Genomic DNA, 16271 nt, shown 5'->3' on the forward strand with positions numbered 1-16271 from the left:
AGGGTGGGTTCACATGGGCGTATGCGTAAATGCTCACGCCTCAACCCAACGCATTTGCGCCATGAACGAGGTGCTTTGGCGCACATGTCTATACATTACACTGTCGGGACACAACCATGCCCCAATTTAAATGACTTTTTAATCTAATGAGGACCAGATGTATCCCCCTGCGGTGTTTTGCGCTGTTTTTTACGCATCCCCCTGTAAATTCCGTATGCATTTGCGCACTCCCCATTGACTTTTATTGGGCTCCTTGTTGTGCAAATTTAAACAAACTAGAGCATGTTTTGTTCGAAATAAGCATGCACAAAAAAAGGACACGTGAAAGGACATTCCGCAACAGAAAATCCGTTCATACAAATGCAAATACATTTTCAAAATCCGCAATAAAAAAACTTAGCAAATTCTGAAAAGCTCGTTAACTCTGCTCATCTGCAGAAATGCAACAGAATTTCCGCAGCTCAGATATCATGTGTGAAGGTAGCCCTAAAATGCAGCAAATGCTCCTGCAACAGTGCAGAAATGACATCTAGTTCTGTAATAACATCATCACCATATAAATCATTATATCCATACATGTGGATACTGTATAAACACATGAGGCAATTAGTATCACCGAGGACCGGATACAGCCGAAGCTGCAGCTGTAATAAAGCATGAGCCGGCAGTGAGATCCAGTGCTGTGCTTAGTGAGAACGAAAGCTCTCAGCAGAGGAGGCAGGTGTCTGAGCAGCAGTGTAAGCACATGATAAAACAGATCTAGTGGGTGTGTGGGGTTCAGAAACAAGATAACAGTTTCCACTTCCTCCCCTTGCTTGTGGATGAGCTTCTCTTGCTGAGTCCCACCTCTACGCCTGTCTGATTGGGTACAGGAAAGGCCTTTGCAGGAGGCTTGCCACTTGTCTTGAAATAGCTACTATGTAGCAGGCGCAGGTTCCTTAAAGGAACTGTGTCTGTTGGGTGCCGTCACAGCTTCTCCACAAGTGATGACACATGTCAAAAAGGACAGAAGCTGCTGGAAAGGATCCCTGGCTCGTGAGCAATGTAATGCTGTGAAAATCTCTTCTTGTGAATGGTAAATGAAACAATCTTCTTCTCCCAGACTTCTGCTCCAGACACCCAGTAGCTGCCTATCATCACCAGCTTAGCTCAGCATTGCTCTGCGCTTCCAGACTCTTGAATATTTTTCACTGGGATGATTCTGTAAAGTGACTCTGGAGTATTTCCCACAGACAGTTCTCTAAGCAGCTGGATCCGTTTTGCTGGACACTTGCTCCCGGGACGGTTGGTCCTTTTGACTCTTTATTGGATTTCTTCTTGATATTTTGTCTAAAGTTCATCTCAATTTGTACCTGTGAACCTAAACTGTAAGCTGTTCAGATAGCAATGTTCTTTCTAAGATGGAGACTACGGAGCGATTCAAGAGTTTTGCAATGGATGTTGACTTCACCTGCTACGAAAAAGCATGTCCCACGCCGTTACTTCGGAGAACGAAGCTTTGGCACAACTGATGGGGCATTCCAACCCAACAAAGAGATGTAAGTGAAGAATAACCATGTGGGGGAGTTTATTAGTTTTACTTTTGTTAGTACCCATTCTGTGAGACTTAACTAGTACAGGGGCTGATACAATTTTCAAATGCTTATTGACGGCCACATTGAGTTTCTTAGGGTCTCGTCTACTACTACAACTGTTGCTGTTTATTTTTGGAGTCTACTTAACCCTTTTTTAAGAATTTTTGGTTTGTAGTATTGCCAGTGAATGAGGAGGTGCTTGAGATTGGTATCTCTTCCCCTCTCAGTGAAGTAAGTGCACAATTAATGCCATATAATACATTTTTGGTTCATGTCTGTGTTCTTACTGCTGGATACATTTTGGCACATCGAATTTGGGCAAGCGCTCTCCCATGTGGTAGTAGATGTCTGTTTGACACAGAGCCAAGACCTGCATTTTGGTTTATCAGTGCGCACTAGGATTTTAAGTGTACAGGAATTCATAAATGCGACTCCCCTGTGCACTCTGGTGGGTATCTTCATCCCCTTCTAGTGTTCTAATCTTTAATTGGAACACTACCGAGATTTTGATGCTTTTTGTTTTTGAAACTTTTGGATTGTGTTTTGATAGATTTTGTAACCCAGGTCTTGGAAAGTAAAACCCAGTTATTCAATATTTTAAAGGGGTTCTGTCATAAAAAAAAAAATCAATACTTACCTATTCCTCCCCAGGCAGTCTTCTTACTGCATCTTCTCTCGCCAACATTCTCCTGGCTTCTCCAGACCCCCGGGTCACATCACCTCCAGCCAGCCAGATCCTCTTCTTCTTGTTATGTAGCATCAATTCTCAGCATTCTTTTATCGGCAGGTCAGTGTAGGTTATGTCACTAATGACATAGCATTCACTGCCTAGCAGGGAATGCCGAGCTATTGCCGAGACTGCACATGTGCATTGTCTAGCTGCTAGTCTTCATATACTATTGCAGTGAGACAGCACGCAGGCTCGGTCACAGCAATAGCTCAGCATTCCCTGCTAGCTACGTCACTAGTGACATAAGGTACATTGCTGGAAGCAGAATGACGGCAATGTACGTAACGTCACAGGAAGAAGAGAATCCGGACGGCTGGAGGTGAGGTGACTCGGGGGACTGAAGAAGCCAGGAGAAGATGAGGTAAGCAGACTGACTGGGAGGAATAGGTAAGTATTGATTTGATTTTTTTCTAGTGACAGAACCCCTTTAAGTGCAGACAAGTTAGCATCCATCCATCCATCCATAAATAAATAAACCACAATAGATGATTGTTATAAGTTAAAGGGGTATTCCTATCATAAAATATTATGGCATATTGTTAGAATATACCATAGCATTCTGATCAGTGGAAGTTCGACCATCAATCTCTGTTGATCTGGAGAATGAAGAGGAAGATATATGTTCAGCTTATTCTCTGAATGGCAGTGTTGCTTACCACTTTTTGTGAAAGACCTTGTAACACAGCTCCACTTAAATTGTCATTGAGTTTTCAAACAATTTGTGCTTATGTGATAACTGGTAAAAGTGCAATTTACTTTACCTAAAATGATGCTTTTATGCTGAAAAATGCCTCCAAGGTGCTGGCCACTAGGGGTTTCCCTCCCTCATAGCATGCTGTCCATTATCGCTGTCAAGCGAGGTCTGGTTATTGTTCTTTGTTACTGGAGATGGCCCAATGACAGAACAGGAAGTGAGGGAAGGGGATGAGTCATCCTGTTCCTGTAGTCTATGAGAGTGGAGAGTAGGAGGAAGAAGAATAGGAACACAGATATTCTGCTAAAGCAAATGTTGAGTTGTCTGCTGCTATTTAATTACATATACACTGCTCAGTATGCTGTAGACTGCTCTACATGATGATGTTATGTCTCTGTGTGTTACAGACAGTTAGAAACAAAAATTAGCATCTTCTCGGTGCCCCAGTCTACTGTATACAACGCAGCTCACACAGGACAGTAGCCAAGCTCCTTCCACCAATTCTGAGAGCACTAAAAATCAGATTTACAAGCTGTAGAGGGGGAAAATGGGATAAAATACATCATACAAGTAATATAATGGCCAAAAACAGTGTAATTCCTCATGTACACACATAGGAGTTTATTTTGAATAGTCATCTGAATAGTTAGCTGTGCTTTAAAGCAATTGTCTGGCTTAAAAATTTTTTTAAACAGCAGCCATACAATAAAATAACAAAAGAAGCGATACCCACCTCTTCCCAAGGACATGGTGCAGCAAGTCCCGTGACGATCCTGGTCTCTATTGGCAGTGGAAGTCAGGTGACCGCTACAGCCAATCAGTGTCACCGTCCATTCTACTGGCAACAGTGCTTACATCCTGGGTGCCATGATCCCACTAGTTTAGAACAGTGATGCTGCGGCCTTTGATTGGCGGCAGCGGTCACCTGACTTCCACTGTCAATAGAGACCAGGATCGTTGCAGGACCCACTGCACTGTTTCCTAGAAAGGAAAAGAGAGTATTACTTATTTTGTTATTTTATTTCATGGACAACTGTTTAAACATTTTTTTAAGTTGCACAACCCCTTATAAAGTACGGTTAAAGGGTCTGGCAATGTTTAGTTTGCAAAAAGGAAGGTTGAGAGGAGACTTAATAGCTGTCTACAAATATCTGAAGGGCTGTCACAGTGCAGAGGGATCAGCCCTATTCGCATCTGTACAAGGAAAGACTAGAAGCAATGGGATGAAACTGAAAGGGAGGAGACACGGATTAGATATTAGACAGTGAGGGGGATTAATGAGTGGAACAGGTTACCACGGGAGGTGGTGAGTTCTCCTTCAATGAAAGTGTTCAAACAAAGGCTAGACAAATATCTCTCCGGGATGACTTAGTGAATCCTGCACTGAGCAGCGGGTTGGACCCGATGACCCTGGAGGTCCCTTCCAACCGTACCATTCTAGGATTCTAAGTAAATGAGACTATGCCGTAGTACACTGTACGTGAGGTGGTCAGGAAACAGTGTGATGGGGCTACACAGAGGTCCACTGATCAGTAAGTGATGGCATGTCCTAGTGATAATTTTCTAAATCGTGCTAGTGGTTATCAGGCTGGTTTTGGGAAAGTTAATTGATTGTTTTCTTTACAACAATCATAACAGCACAAAACAAAATGATATAAGTTTCTGAAGGCATAAAATAGTATGAAGCAGCTCCGCTTCCTAAATTATTCATTGACTATATACTCTGGGGAGTTGATGGAACCATCCAAGATACAGCAAACATCTGGTATCTGACTAACATTGCTAACTGGTGTGCATCCGCATTCTTCTGTGATTTTGCTCGCACTAGCCAGTGATACCACGAAAGAACATTTGAAGGATGACATGTGAGAAGTTCTGGTTGTCATCTTTAATCCCTGCCAGGAATAACGTTTTTAGGGTGGCTTCACCCGGGCGAGTTTGCACGCAGATTGTGCAGAGAATAGAACCCATTGTTTTCAATGGGTTCATTTTCATTTTTCACTGTCAGCAGTTTTATGTTAATGACCAGTAAAAAAGTTTTTTAAAAAACATGACTGCTTTCTTCTAAAAACAGCACCACACCTGTCTACAGGTTGCATGCAGTATTGCAGCTTAGGCCTATTCACTTCACCGAAGCTGAGTTGCAATACCAGACATAACCAATGGACAACTGTGACATTGTTTCTTGTTGAAAGCAGCCATCTTTTTCTAATTCTGTTATTTTAGTTCTCACCATGCAGATTTCCAAGAAGAACAGCAAAAGTCTGCATTTTTCTTTAGGCATGAATAAAGATTAAAAGAGATGCAACTTAACCCTTTGCAATCCAATTTTGGATTCAGGGTTTCCTAGGGGGCTTTCTCTTTCTGCCATTATACTATGGCACCATGTGCTGGCTAGAGCCAGTACGACGGTATGGGACATGCTGGAGAGGCCCCCAACAAGAAAACGGCCAGTAATATGCAGAAAGAATACCCTGCCGGACATCTTCCAACATCGAAGCTGCACAGCCTTCAATCAGAATGTCTTCAGACGTCAGACAGTGGATTAGAAAGGGTTAAAATAACTCCTTTCCGTTAGGGTGGTTTCACATCTGCAGTGGAATCTTCGGTCGGAGTTCCCGTTGCAGATCCGGCACAAGATTCTTCCAGTAAAATGCAGGGCAGCTGAGCGGAAACTGAACAGACCCCCGTTATAGTCAATGGGGTCCGTTTGGCGCTGTTTGGTACCGTCATAAGACGGACCCATTAGGCTAGGGAATTCCTGCTCCCCAAATGGGCAGGAAAGTGGAACCCCCACCAAAGATGTAAAAGCAGGTTTTCACTTATGTCTATAATGGGAGCTGGGCTGTGTAAAAACCCATTCCGCCATATAATATCTTTCTTTTTGATTGACTGTCAGCAGTTAAAGGAGATGTCCCGAGGCAGCAAGTGGGTCTATACACTTCTGTATGGCCATAATAATGCACTTTGTAATGTACATTGTGCATTAATTATGAGCCATACAGAAGTTATAAAAAGTTTTTTACTTACCTGCTCCGTTGCTGGCGTCCTCGTCTCCATGGAGCCGACTAATTTTTGGCCTCCGATGGCCAAATTAGCCGCGCTTGCGCAGTCCGGGTCTTCTGCAGTCTTCTATGGGGCTCCGTGTAGCTCCGTGTAGCTCCGCCCCGTCACGTGCCGATTCCAGCCAATCAGGAGGCTGGAATCGGCAGTGGACCGCACAGAAGAGCTGCGGTCCACGGAGGAAGAGGCCATCTTCAGCGGTGAGTAGAGAAGTCACCGGAGCGCGGGGATTAAGGTAAGCGCTCCGGTGAGCTTTCTTTACCTCCCTGCATCGGGGTTGTCTCGCGCCGAACGGGGGGGGGGTTGAAAAAAAAAAAAACCCGTTTCGGCGCGGGACAACCCCTTTAATGTAGTTTATAAATCCTAACATTTTATAGGGAGAGGAGCCTGAAGAAAGTAAATGAGAAAACCAGCAGAGAATCTGATCCTGGCGACTAATGAGCTGCTCATGCTGTAAGCTTTCTATTCTGTTTCTGGATTTAAAGGTCTCTTTTCACGTGTTTTTATCGGCCCTCGGTGTAACGATTTAGTGAATAGGAAGCAGTGGCGAATGAGTTGACTAGAGGTGCGGTTATGTTACAATAACCGATTGAAACTACCCAATTATTGTTCAGTGTAAATGCATGCCAAGAGAATGATATAGGATTATGACGTCACCAATTGTTGCATGCTCCTTCCAATTTATCTTGCCGTGTTAAAGGGGTCTAACCGTAAATACATATACATACACAACCCTACCTGCGGCCAGTACGCACTCCACCATCTCAACATCACGACCGAGCAAGTGGAAGATTCAGACAAAATTGGCTCTGTCTTCAACAGAATGGAGCCTAGCCATGTCTACTCACCTGGGAGTTATCCTTAACTGGTCACTGGCTCACCTTGGTCACCCACATCATTCACTTATGGCCGGTTGCACAAAGGTTTTGATCTGAGATCAACAAGAGTTGATCTAAGATCAAGTAGGAAAACGTTGCACCAACACAGTGTAGTCCGTGATCTCGGTTCAATTGGATCCCCTGATTTTAGTTAGGGTGAGTACGGGTATATCTCTAATGATATAAGGGTGAAAAATGTGTGATGTAATCACTAGAGATGAGCGAGCATACTCGCTAAGGACAATTACTCAAGTGAGCATTGTCCTTAGCGAGTACCTGCCCGCTCAGAAGAAAAGATTCGGCTGCCAGCGCGGGTTGAGCGGTGAGTTGCGGGAGTGAGCAGGGGTAAGCGGGGGGGGGGGGGGGGGAGAGGGAGAGAGAGATCTCCCCTCCGTTCCCCCCTGCTCTCCCTCGCTGCTCCCCACCCCCCGCCGGCAGCCGAACCTTTTCTTCCGAGCAGAAAAGAAAGTGAGAGTCCTGCTTACCCCATCTACACTCAGTGATTGACATCGGTCCCTGTATTGATGTGTGTACAGAGAAGGCTGTCAATCAGCCTGTGTGGGTGGGGTAATCAGGACTCTCCAGTTTCGGGACACAATTCTGTCTCAGGACAGAAGGAAAATAGGGGGCATATCATCTGCAGTTGTTGTTCTCTGCCATCCCTCTAATCCAGCATTTCCAATCCTGTTTTCTGTCTTCAAGATGGCTGACACATCTTTAAACTGCCTAATCCCCACAGTGCTTTGGTAGTGTTAGACTACCAATGCACTATAATTGCTCTTTGATTGGCCAGAGCTGCTCATGTGATCAGCACTGTCCAATCGGAGAGCAGTGTACAGTGTGCATAAGCTAGTTAGAAAATTGCTGTAGCCATCTTGGATAGCGAACAACAAGGCCTCAAACCAGTGGATCAGAGGGGCAGTCAGGAAGAACAACTGGAGGTAATATACGGCTTTGGCCCTTCTATCCTGGGCAGAATTCTGTCCCGAAACCGAAGGGTTGCTTTAAGTGACATATAATAAGCATAGATAATCTCAATAACCTAGCTGGGTGCTAACACGCAGCTTGGTTTAAGAAAATCCTAACGAGATCAGGGTTAAAGGTGAAAATAGGAATATAGATCCACTTAAAAGATGAGAAAAAGCCGAACCAATAAAGCTGTTTGTTCTACACATTCCTTGCAATATATGTAAATGTTCACCAGAGAAAATCCAAAGCAAGTCATTTTTAGTGCAGTTATAAAAGGAAATATGTACCTGTTGCCCTGCTGATTTATGTTTATTGGAAGAGTGAAGGGAAGCAGTCGGCTTAAACATTCTGTATAAACTGCAGGCGTGAGGTTATAGAGCCGGAGGAGCTGAGCAGATCGATATACAGTTTTATGGGAAAAGATTCAATATAACTTGTGTTTTACTCACTTAAAGTCTGCTCATTCTAGACTTAAAAGTCCAATGGGCGGTCCTATCAGTGATCGACAGCTATTTCTATATGTACACTCCTACACAGATAGCTGTCAATCACTGATAGCTCCGCCCACTGGACCTCTAAGCCCAGAATGAGCAGAGATATAAATGAATAAAATACAAGTTCTACTGAATCTATTCCATAAAACTATTAATTTATCTGCTCATGATGACTGTTGAATGGACTGAATTCAATGAAAGCTGTACCTGTAGTACAAAACTGGCAGAGAGGGTTTAAGTGTGGCCCTGGGAAAAATTAGAAATGACACACAAAATACTGAAATACTATATTAACAATACAAAGTCACATTCAAGATAGTTAGGAGGCATTGTGTAGAGTGCTGCTGTGCTAATACTTCCAGGGGGTTTGTTAGGGCTTTACAAAAAAAATATACATATATATATATTTATATATATATATATATATATATATATATATATATATATATATATATATACATACATACATTTCTAGTTATAAAATAACAGAACTAAGTATTATCTGCCTACTGTTTTTGAACAAAATGACCAATATTGCCACCAATACAGCCATCCTATGCCAAATACCAGCATCAGTATATAGTGAATATTATTATCAGGACATAGGGGGGACAAGGCTATAGAAGAGTCGAAAAATCAGCTTAATGAACTGAACTGAAAACGTAAAAGGAAACCATCACCTGCCTAAAGCACCATAAACTAACTTATGGTGCTCTTAGGGGAGGGGTGACAGGGAGTCGAGTGATATATCTTTTATACTTTTATACTTACCTGCCTACTTGATCCTGCGGTGTTGAAGTTTGCATGAAAATCTGACTCTTTTCAGAGTCTCTGGTGCATTCAGCCACTGCCTGAAAAACCCCTTTAAAGGCCAGGATCAGCATTCTTTGACCCCACCCACTGTGGCCGGGTGTCAGCTGTCAAAGAAAGTTGACAGCCCATGCACCCGAACATGCTCTAGACATCCGATCCTGCAGCATACAAGCCCCGCCCATATCCAACATACATGTGCATTGGATGTCGCCAAGTGGTTAAAGGACTTGTGCATTCTTTGTGTCTATGGCTATCCAATGTAAACTCAGAAGGTACTCACCTATTGTAGTATACAATAAATTATAATTGATGACTGAAAGCAACTAAAGAGAATTAGGGAGCAGTGGGTCACAGAGGCAAGACCCACAGGTCAAACAAACCACAGCTAACTTTGTTCTCAAGAGTAGGCAAAGGTAAAGTCCCCTGGTGCAAGCACCAAGTCATGACTGACTCCTAGGGTGATGTTTTCTTGGCACTGTTTTTGCGGGCTGGTTTGCCTTCCCCAGTCATCTTTTACCCCCCAGCAAGCTGGGTACTCATTTTCCTGACCTCGGAGGGATGGAAGGGTGAGTCAACCTTGAGCTGCCTACCTGAACCATGGGGAGATTGAACTAACAACCTTCAGGTCATGAGTGAGAGCTTAGTACTGCATTTCTGATGCCCTAACACTCTGCGCCACATTGGGGCTCCTTCTCAAGAGTAAACCCCTTACATATAAATCAAGGTAAAGAAATTTTCATTAAAGGAACCCATCAGCTTGAACAGGTTGTCCAAATTTCATGCAGCACGTTATAGAACAGGTAGTCCGATCAGCGACTGACAGCTTTCCGTGTATGTAGAACTAGATAGCTCCTCCCACTGGACCTCTAAGCTCAGACTAAGCAGAGATGTGAATGAATAAAATACAAGTTATACTGAATTGTTTTACAAAGTATATACAATCTGCTCAGCTCCTCCGGCTCTATAACATCATGCCTACAGAATGGACTGCATTTTCAATACGACGGGTTCCCTTTAAAGCTTACCTCCAGTGAAAATTAGATATTTTCCAGTACTTTTAGATCATCATGTACAGAACCAACGGCAAGCAGGTGACATATGCCATTGTATAGACACAGTGACATAGCATCTCCCATGGTCTCCCCCCAAAAAAGGGTTTGGTCTTGCTGTATCCCCCTGTATAGGTAACAGCTGCAGACTAGGCTTTCCTCTTCCCTCTCCCTTTCAGACTGCAGAGCCAGACATTGCCTGCTTGAGTCATTGCCGCTGGTGCAGTAATAAGAGGACCTTCCTAGCTAGCAGGTTCCCTCTACAGACACACAACCAACATGTAATTCCTCCTTCAGTGAGACGTTACAGTTAGTTCTGATCTATCGCTATAGCACGTATTTCTCAGCAAGGAGGCAGTAATTCACGTCTTCTACTATGCCTAATATAGAAATCTATGCAGCCACCAGATGAATGAATGTATGAGTAATGCAGAAAAATGAGCGCTCCTTCATTCAATCATGCATTTAGACACCGAGGTGCATATAATAATCTTTATTTGGGGAGAGGGTCGCTAGCGCAGGTGGTGGGGCGAGTGGAGAACAGCAGTCTAGAGACTTCATCCTCTGTGGTTGGTTCGAGTATAGATAGTGAGTGATAGATGGAGGGCTGAAGAGACGGGGATCGGGCTAGTCAAGGAGTGTGCGGGGATTTCTTTTTGGATATTTTCAATTTTACCTTTAGTGGGCGGCTAGCTCCCCGGCACTGAGGTCAGTCACAGGGGCCTGTTCTTTGGGCTTGAGGAGGGAGTGGGAGGTGTCGAAGAGTTGTTTGGGGTTGGGTGATAGTGTGGAGACGAGGGAGATTAAATAAACCAGTTTGGCGTGGTGGAGGGCAGGGTTGTAGGTTTTGAGCATAAATTTGAAGTGGAGGAGGTCTGCTTGCTACATTGACTTTCTAAACAGCTGTTCAGCACATCTAGAGCACAGCCGGATGTGAGCCAAGGTTGCCATGGTCTGCAGCGGAAGGCTCGGGTCACGGGGTTGCCGCTTCATCCGGGGCATATCCTAAGACATCTATAAGTGGGGGTACACCTTGATACTTCTGTGTGGTACACCATTATGTGACTTTTCTATAGCATGTACCCAAGACCGTATTTAGAGTTCATGCTGCCTTAGCCATTTTTAGTGCTCACGCCCCCTATTGGTGAGTCATGTTAAAGCAGCTGACCATATACTTTAGACACCCGTTGGTCAAATATTCATTAGTATGATAAGATCGCTCCCAAATGCCCAATACACATGCACATTCGACTGAGTGTGCATAGGTTTTCGTAGGGGGGTGGAAGGCATTAAGCTACTGCCAGAAAACACATACATGGCAACAAATCAAAGACTACTATATAAATATGGTAACCGAGACGCACTTACTACATAGATACAATAATAGAGCTGAACTTACTACATAGACAAAGTGCCAAAGCCAAGCTTATTACATAGATACAATAACAGAACAAAGCTTATTACATATACACAGTACCATCATCAAGCTTGCTACATAGATATGGTACCAGAACCAAGCTAACTGCATAGATAAGAGTATAAGAACCAAGCTTACTACATAGATATGGTACTAGAATCAAGGTTACTACATAGATACAATGCTAGAACCAAGCTTAGTAGATAGACACAATACCAGAACCAAGCTTACTACATAGATATGGTACTAGAATCAAGGTTACTACATAGATACAATGCTAAAACCAAGCTTGGTACATAGACACAATACCAGAAACAAGCTTACTACATAGATGCAATACCAGAACCAAGCTTACTACATAGACACATTACCGGAATCAAGCTTACTACATAGATATGGTACCAGAAGAAAGCTAATATAGAGTATAAGAACCAAGCTTGCTACATAGATATGGTACCAAAATCAAGGTTACTACATAGATACAGTACCAGAACCAAGTTTACTACATAGACACCATACCAGGTAAGGATGTCACTTCTTCACATGAGGGGACTACATCTGTACCAAAATATGTGGCAAATCTGCATGGAAGGGCTTAAACAGATCGGCGTGTTTTTGATCCCGTTACGCCGCCGTGAAAATCACAGCCGCATTACTGGACAAAACAAAACCATTAATTTCAATGATTTTGTCTTCAGTATCGGGATTCTCGCGCATTAATACTACACGCGAAAAAAAGGGGACTTTTTTAAACTCAAGTGCAATAGTGCGGAGTTTGAATAGTAAAAGAAAACCCCCGGGTTCCCGTACTCGCCGCTACGGAGGGGATTAGTGCATACGCCCATGTGTTTAAGCCCTAAGGCTACATTTTACCTTGTTTGGGCGCCTGTCCAGGATTCCAGTCCAAGTGTTTTGTCCAACGTGCCAAAAACTGCACTCACACGGAGCACGGCTCCTAGGCTTTCATTTCAGAAACAGAGATCGAAGCTGCAGGTTTCAGTCTCTGTTTCAGCAGATTTCCGTTCCTTTCCAGCATTTTAGCGAGGCAAAATAGCATACATTATTCGCCTCCTGGAAATGAGTGGAAATCTGCTGAAACAGCGACTGGAACTTGCAGCTTTGGTCTCCGTTTCTGAAATGAGAGCCTTAGGCCTCATGTCCACGGGAACAGATCCGCAGCGGGTCACCCGCACGTGTGATCCGCGCCCCATAGGGATGCATTAGACACCCGCAGGTAATTAAATACCTGCGGATGTCATTTTCCCTGTGATGCGCGGATTGCACTTGCGGGAAAACACCCGCAGCATGCTCCATTTTCGTGCGGGTCTCCCGCGGGGACGGCTCCTGCAGGCTTCTATTGAAGCCTATGGAAGCCGTCTAGATCCACGGCACACCCGCAGCTGAATTCCTGCTCTCCGGCATGAAAGCGTGGGAGAGCAGGAGTCCAAAAGAAAAATGGAGTGCACAGCACTGCTGGCGTGACGAGCACATTTGCCGGGCTGAAGAAAGAAGATCCGGCCGCGACGGAGGGCAGATCCGCAGCGTCCGGACAGGTAAGTAATGCTTACTTTTTAGCCTCATGTTTGTGGGAAAGGAGGGACCCGCTGCGGGATTCTGCATGAAGAATCCGTGGCGGGCCTGATTTTCCCCGTGGACATCAGCAGCAGCATTCACCCCTTCTAATGACCAGGTAGTAATAGAAGAGATCACATTCGTAGTCTTCCTCCTGCAGATGGCTATAACCCCCAAACATTGACTCAGCGGCCAGCCTTTTAACCACGTTCGCTGCATGGCTCTTAGGATTTGCTCATCCACAGTCTGATGCTAATGAACATCTATATTCCAAAAACCCACCATCTGGTTAGTCTTTAGTGCACAAACCTGCTCTAAGGGACGTTTTGCTGTAAATAAATACATTAACTGATCTTTGGCAACTTAAGTGATTTAATCATTAACTTTTCGAACTATATACAGAAATGAATGGATTATTGTGTAACATCCCCCATCTACAGACGTGACTCTGCCAGGAGCACTAAAAACAGGATGTGTCATATCTGCTCTAGTGAACGGGTAAATACCTAGTCAATCCCAGATGCAGAGCGCTAGACTATTGTACTATGAGCAGAGGAAACAAGCGTGAATTAACATTAATTGTCATATATCAGGAACAAATATTTGAAGCAAATCTTGGTCTGTATGCCTCTTAATACATTTGTCTTATCTGTTGGCACCTCCGTGTGTCAGATGGCAACCAAAGCCCGCTCCGAGCTGGTATAGGCTTCTGCTATGATATACATTAGATTCTGGCATATATCATAGTAAATGTGATGGTATACGCACGGCCAACTTCCTAAAGTTAGCCCCCTCACTTTTTGAAAAAAGAAGAGGCATCTGGCATAAAAGCACAAAAAGTTGAAATTTTGCACCAAAATCGTGCCTTTTGTACACCTAAGAGCTGGTATATGGGGCATAATACATATATCTTCAATATAATGACATTTGCAGCTTTCAACTGCTCAGTTTTCAGATTGTTTTGTGCAGGGTGAAGCAGGGAAACCAGTTTACCTCATTATACAGCAATTAGAGCGAAGGGTTACAATAATAATTGCATCCTAATTATTGTAAAATGCGATGAACCTGTTGACCCTGCTCCACTTGTACGGAAAATGTGACACATATATTGCATTGCGGTAGTTCTACAGTACAAATATTTTATGGAATATATATATAAATTTCTACTGCACAAAAGCTTTAGGTAGGTGTTGAAAAAATTCTGCAAAGTAAAGGCCATTTACACTCAACGATTATTGCTCAAAATTCGCTCAAAAGCCATCATTTGAGCGATAATCGTTGTGTGTAAATGCTCCCATCTTTCACTCTTCGGCTGAATGATGATTTTTAGGTGAGTATAAAATCCATTGTTCAGCCGGAGAGAAGATAACACAGACCGCATGCTGTGTTTGCTGTCCATGGTGCTGTATTCTTCATGGGAGCTGCTGATTACATTGTATTCAGCAGAAAGCCCGAGGCAGCCTGTGGCAGAACAAAAGAGCTGAATGCAGAGAACAGACCATCTGCTGCTCTCTGCATACAGCTCCCAGGGGCTCATTTACATGCAAATGAAGGTGATAAGCTGCTAATGGACATTAGTGTATGCAAACAATCGTGACACTTTTTTTAATGATTATCTTTGCGTGTAAATGGGCCTAAAGTATGCTTTCAAAATAGAAGTGTTAATAGTTTATTAGAGTCAATTAATAAAATGCAGAGTGAATGAACAAAAGAGAACAGTGAAAGATTTGTTGTTTATCGTTCGCCATGTTTACATTGTTCATTTTTGCTCAATGTAATAGACCCTTAAAAAACTTGTCCCGAACCAGTGGCTCGGTAGCTACAAGTTGCTCAAAACACCCAAGCCTGTGGCTCACCATAGGAGCCTGCATTTATGTCCATAACTGCTGATTACAACACAACATCTTCACTAATAATATAGTAGACTTCTCCTAAACCATTAGCAGTGATAGTTGGGATGGTGTAATACGGTAGGATACTAGTGTTTCATGATTTTTATACCCATGCTTAATGTCTTGCTTCCTTTTTGAAATTGTATTTAGCTCCCAACCAAGACTCAAAGTTGAATGTGGGTCACAGGGTCCAAAAGGTTGGGGACCTCTGTTGTAACATGTATTTGCGTCATACCAGATACATGGGAACAGTGTTGTGCCCATAGTTCATAGCCTCTTATATTTGCTCACAGAATTGCAGACTTGTGACCATTGACCTTCATGGAGTCTTCAGAGGGCTGCAGATCTTTTTGTTATGTACTTTGGGGCTCCTCAGAGTTATAAGCTGGGCAAGAATTGTTAGGGACTTTTCACACAGGACGAAATTTGTCCATGAGGACATTTCTGTGTCACAATGTTATCCCTGTGGGGCTTGAATTCCACATCCGTTAAAGTTCGTTACTCGAGTAGAGCTCTCGAATTTTACGAAAAGCTCGACTCGAATAATGCGGACTCGAGCATTTGGGTGCTCGCTCATCTCTATCTGGGATGATTTAGTGAATCCTGCATTGAGCTAGGGGTTGGACCTGATGACCCTGGAGGTCCCTTCCAACTCTTCGATTGTATATTGATTCTTTTGCCTGATCATAAAGTTGTAGGAAAATGGAAATGATAACTTGATGAACAAGAAAACGTTTATTTGTTGGCCAACCAGCTTGTTTATATGAGCATAAAAATGCTCGCTGGTCGGCTCTACTTCTTGCCTGTCTTGTGCAGCTGACTAATAACAGCTTTATTGGAACAAACAATCATATTAATAATCCCTTGTCCCCTAATAGAGTCTGAATTGGCCTGTGTAGAGGCCCAGTAAATGAGCATCACTGCTCCATGTAAAAGGACGCTAAAGGCCCTTTTACATGCAATGATTATATCACTCAAAATGTGTTCAGACGGCCAAAAGTGAGTGATAATCATTACATGTAAACGCAGGCAGTCGTGCACTATTCGTTCACTAGTCGTTTAGAGATGTTTCTAGACAGCATAAAAAACCTCCCTTGGCTGTTCAAAATGCTTTAACAGTGTACTC

At 43.4% G+C, this 16271-nt stretch overlaps 1 protein-coding gene across 1 annotated transcript in view; it reads left to right on the top strand.

The window, feature by feature from the left end:
• Nucleotides 1-943: 943 nt before the first annotated feature.
• Nucleotides 944-16271, top strand: part of GLS2 (glutaminase 2) — a 76723-nt gene continuing 61395 nt past the window's right edge. Inside the window, exon 1 of the mRNA XM_066584784.1 lies at nt 944-1538. Within this exon, the coding sequence (XP_066440881.1) occupies nt 1387-1538 (152 nt within the window). The 5' untranslated portion in view covers nt 944-1386. The remainder of the gene's footprint in view (nt 1539-16271) is intronic.

Source organism: Eleutherodactylus coqui, chromosome 1 (assembly GCF_035609145.1).
Source record: "Eleutherodactylus coqui strain aEleCoq1 chromosome 1, aEleCoq1.hap1, whole genome shotgun sequence".
In the NCBI taxonomy this organism is placed as follows: domain Eukaryota; kingdom Metazoa; phylum Chordata; class Amphibia; order Anura; family Eleutherodactylidae; genus Eleutherodactylus; species Eleutherodactylus coqui.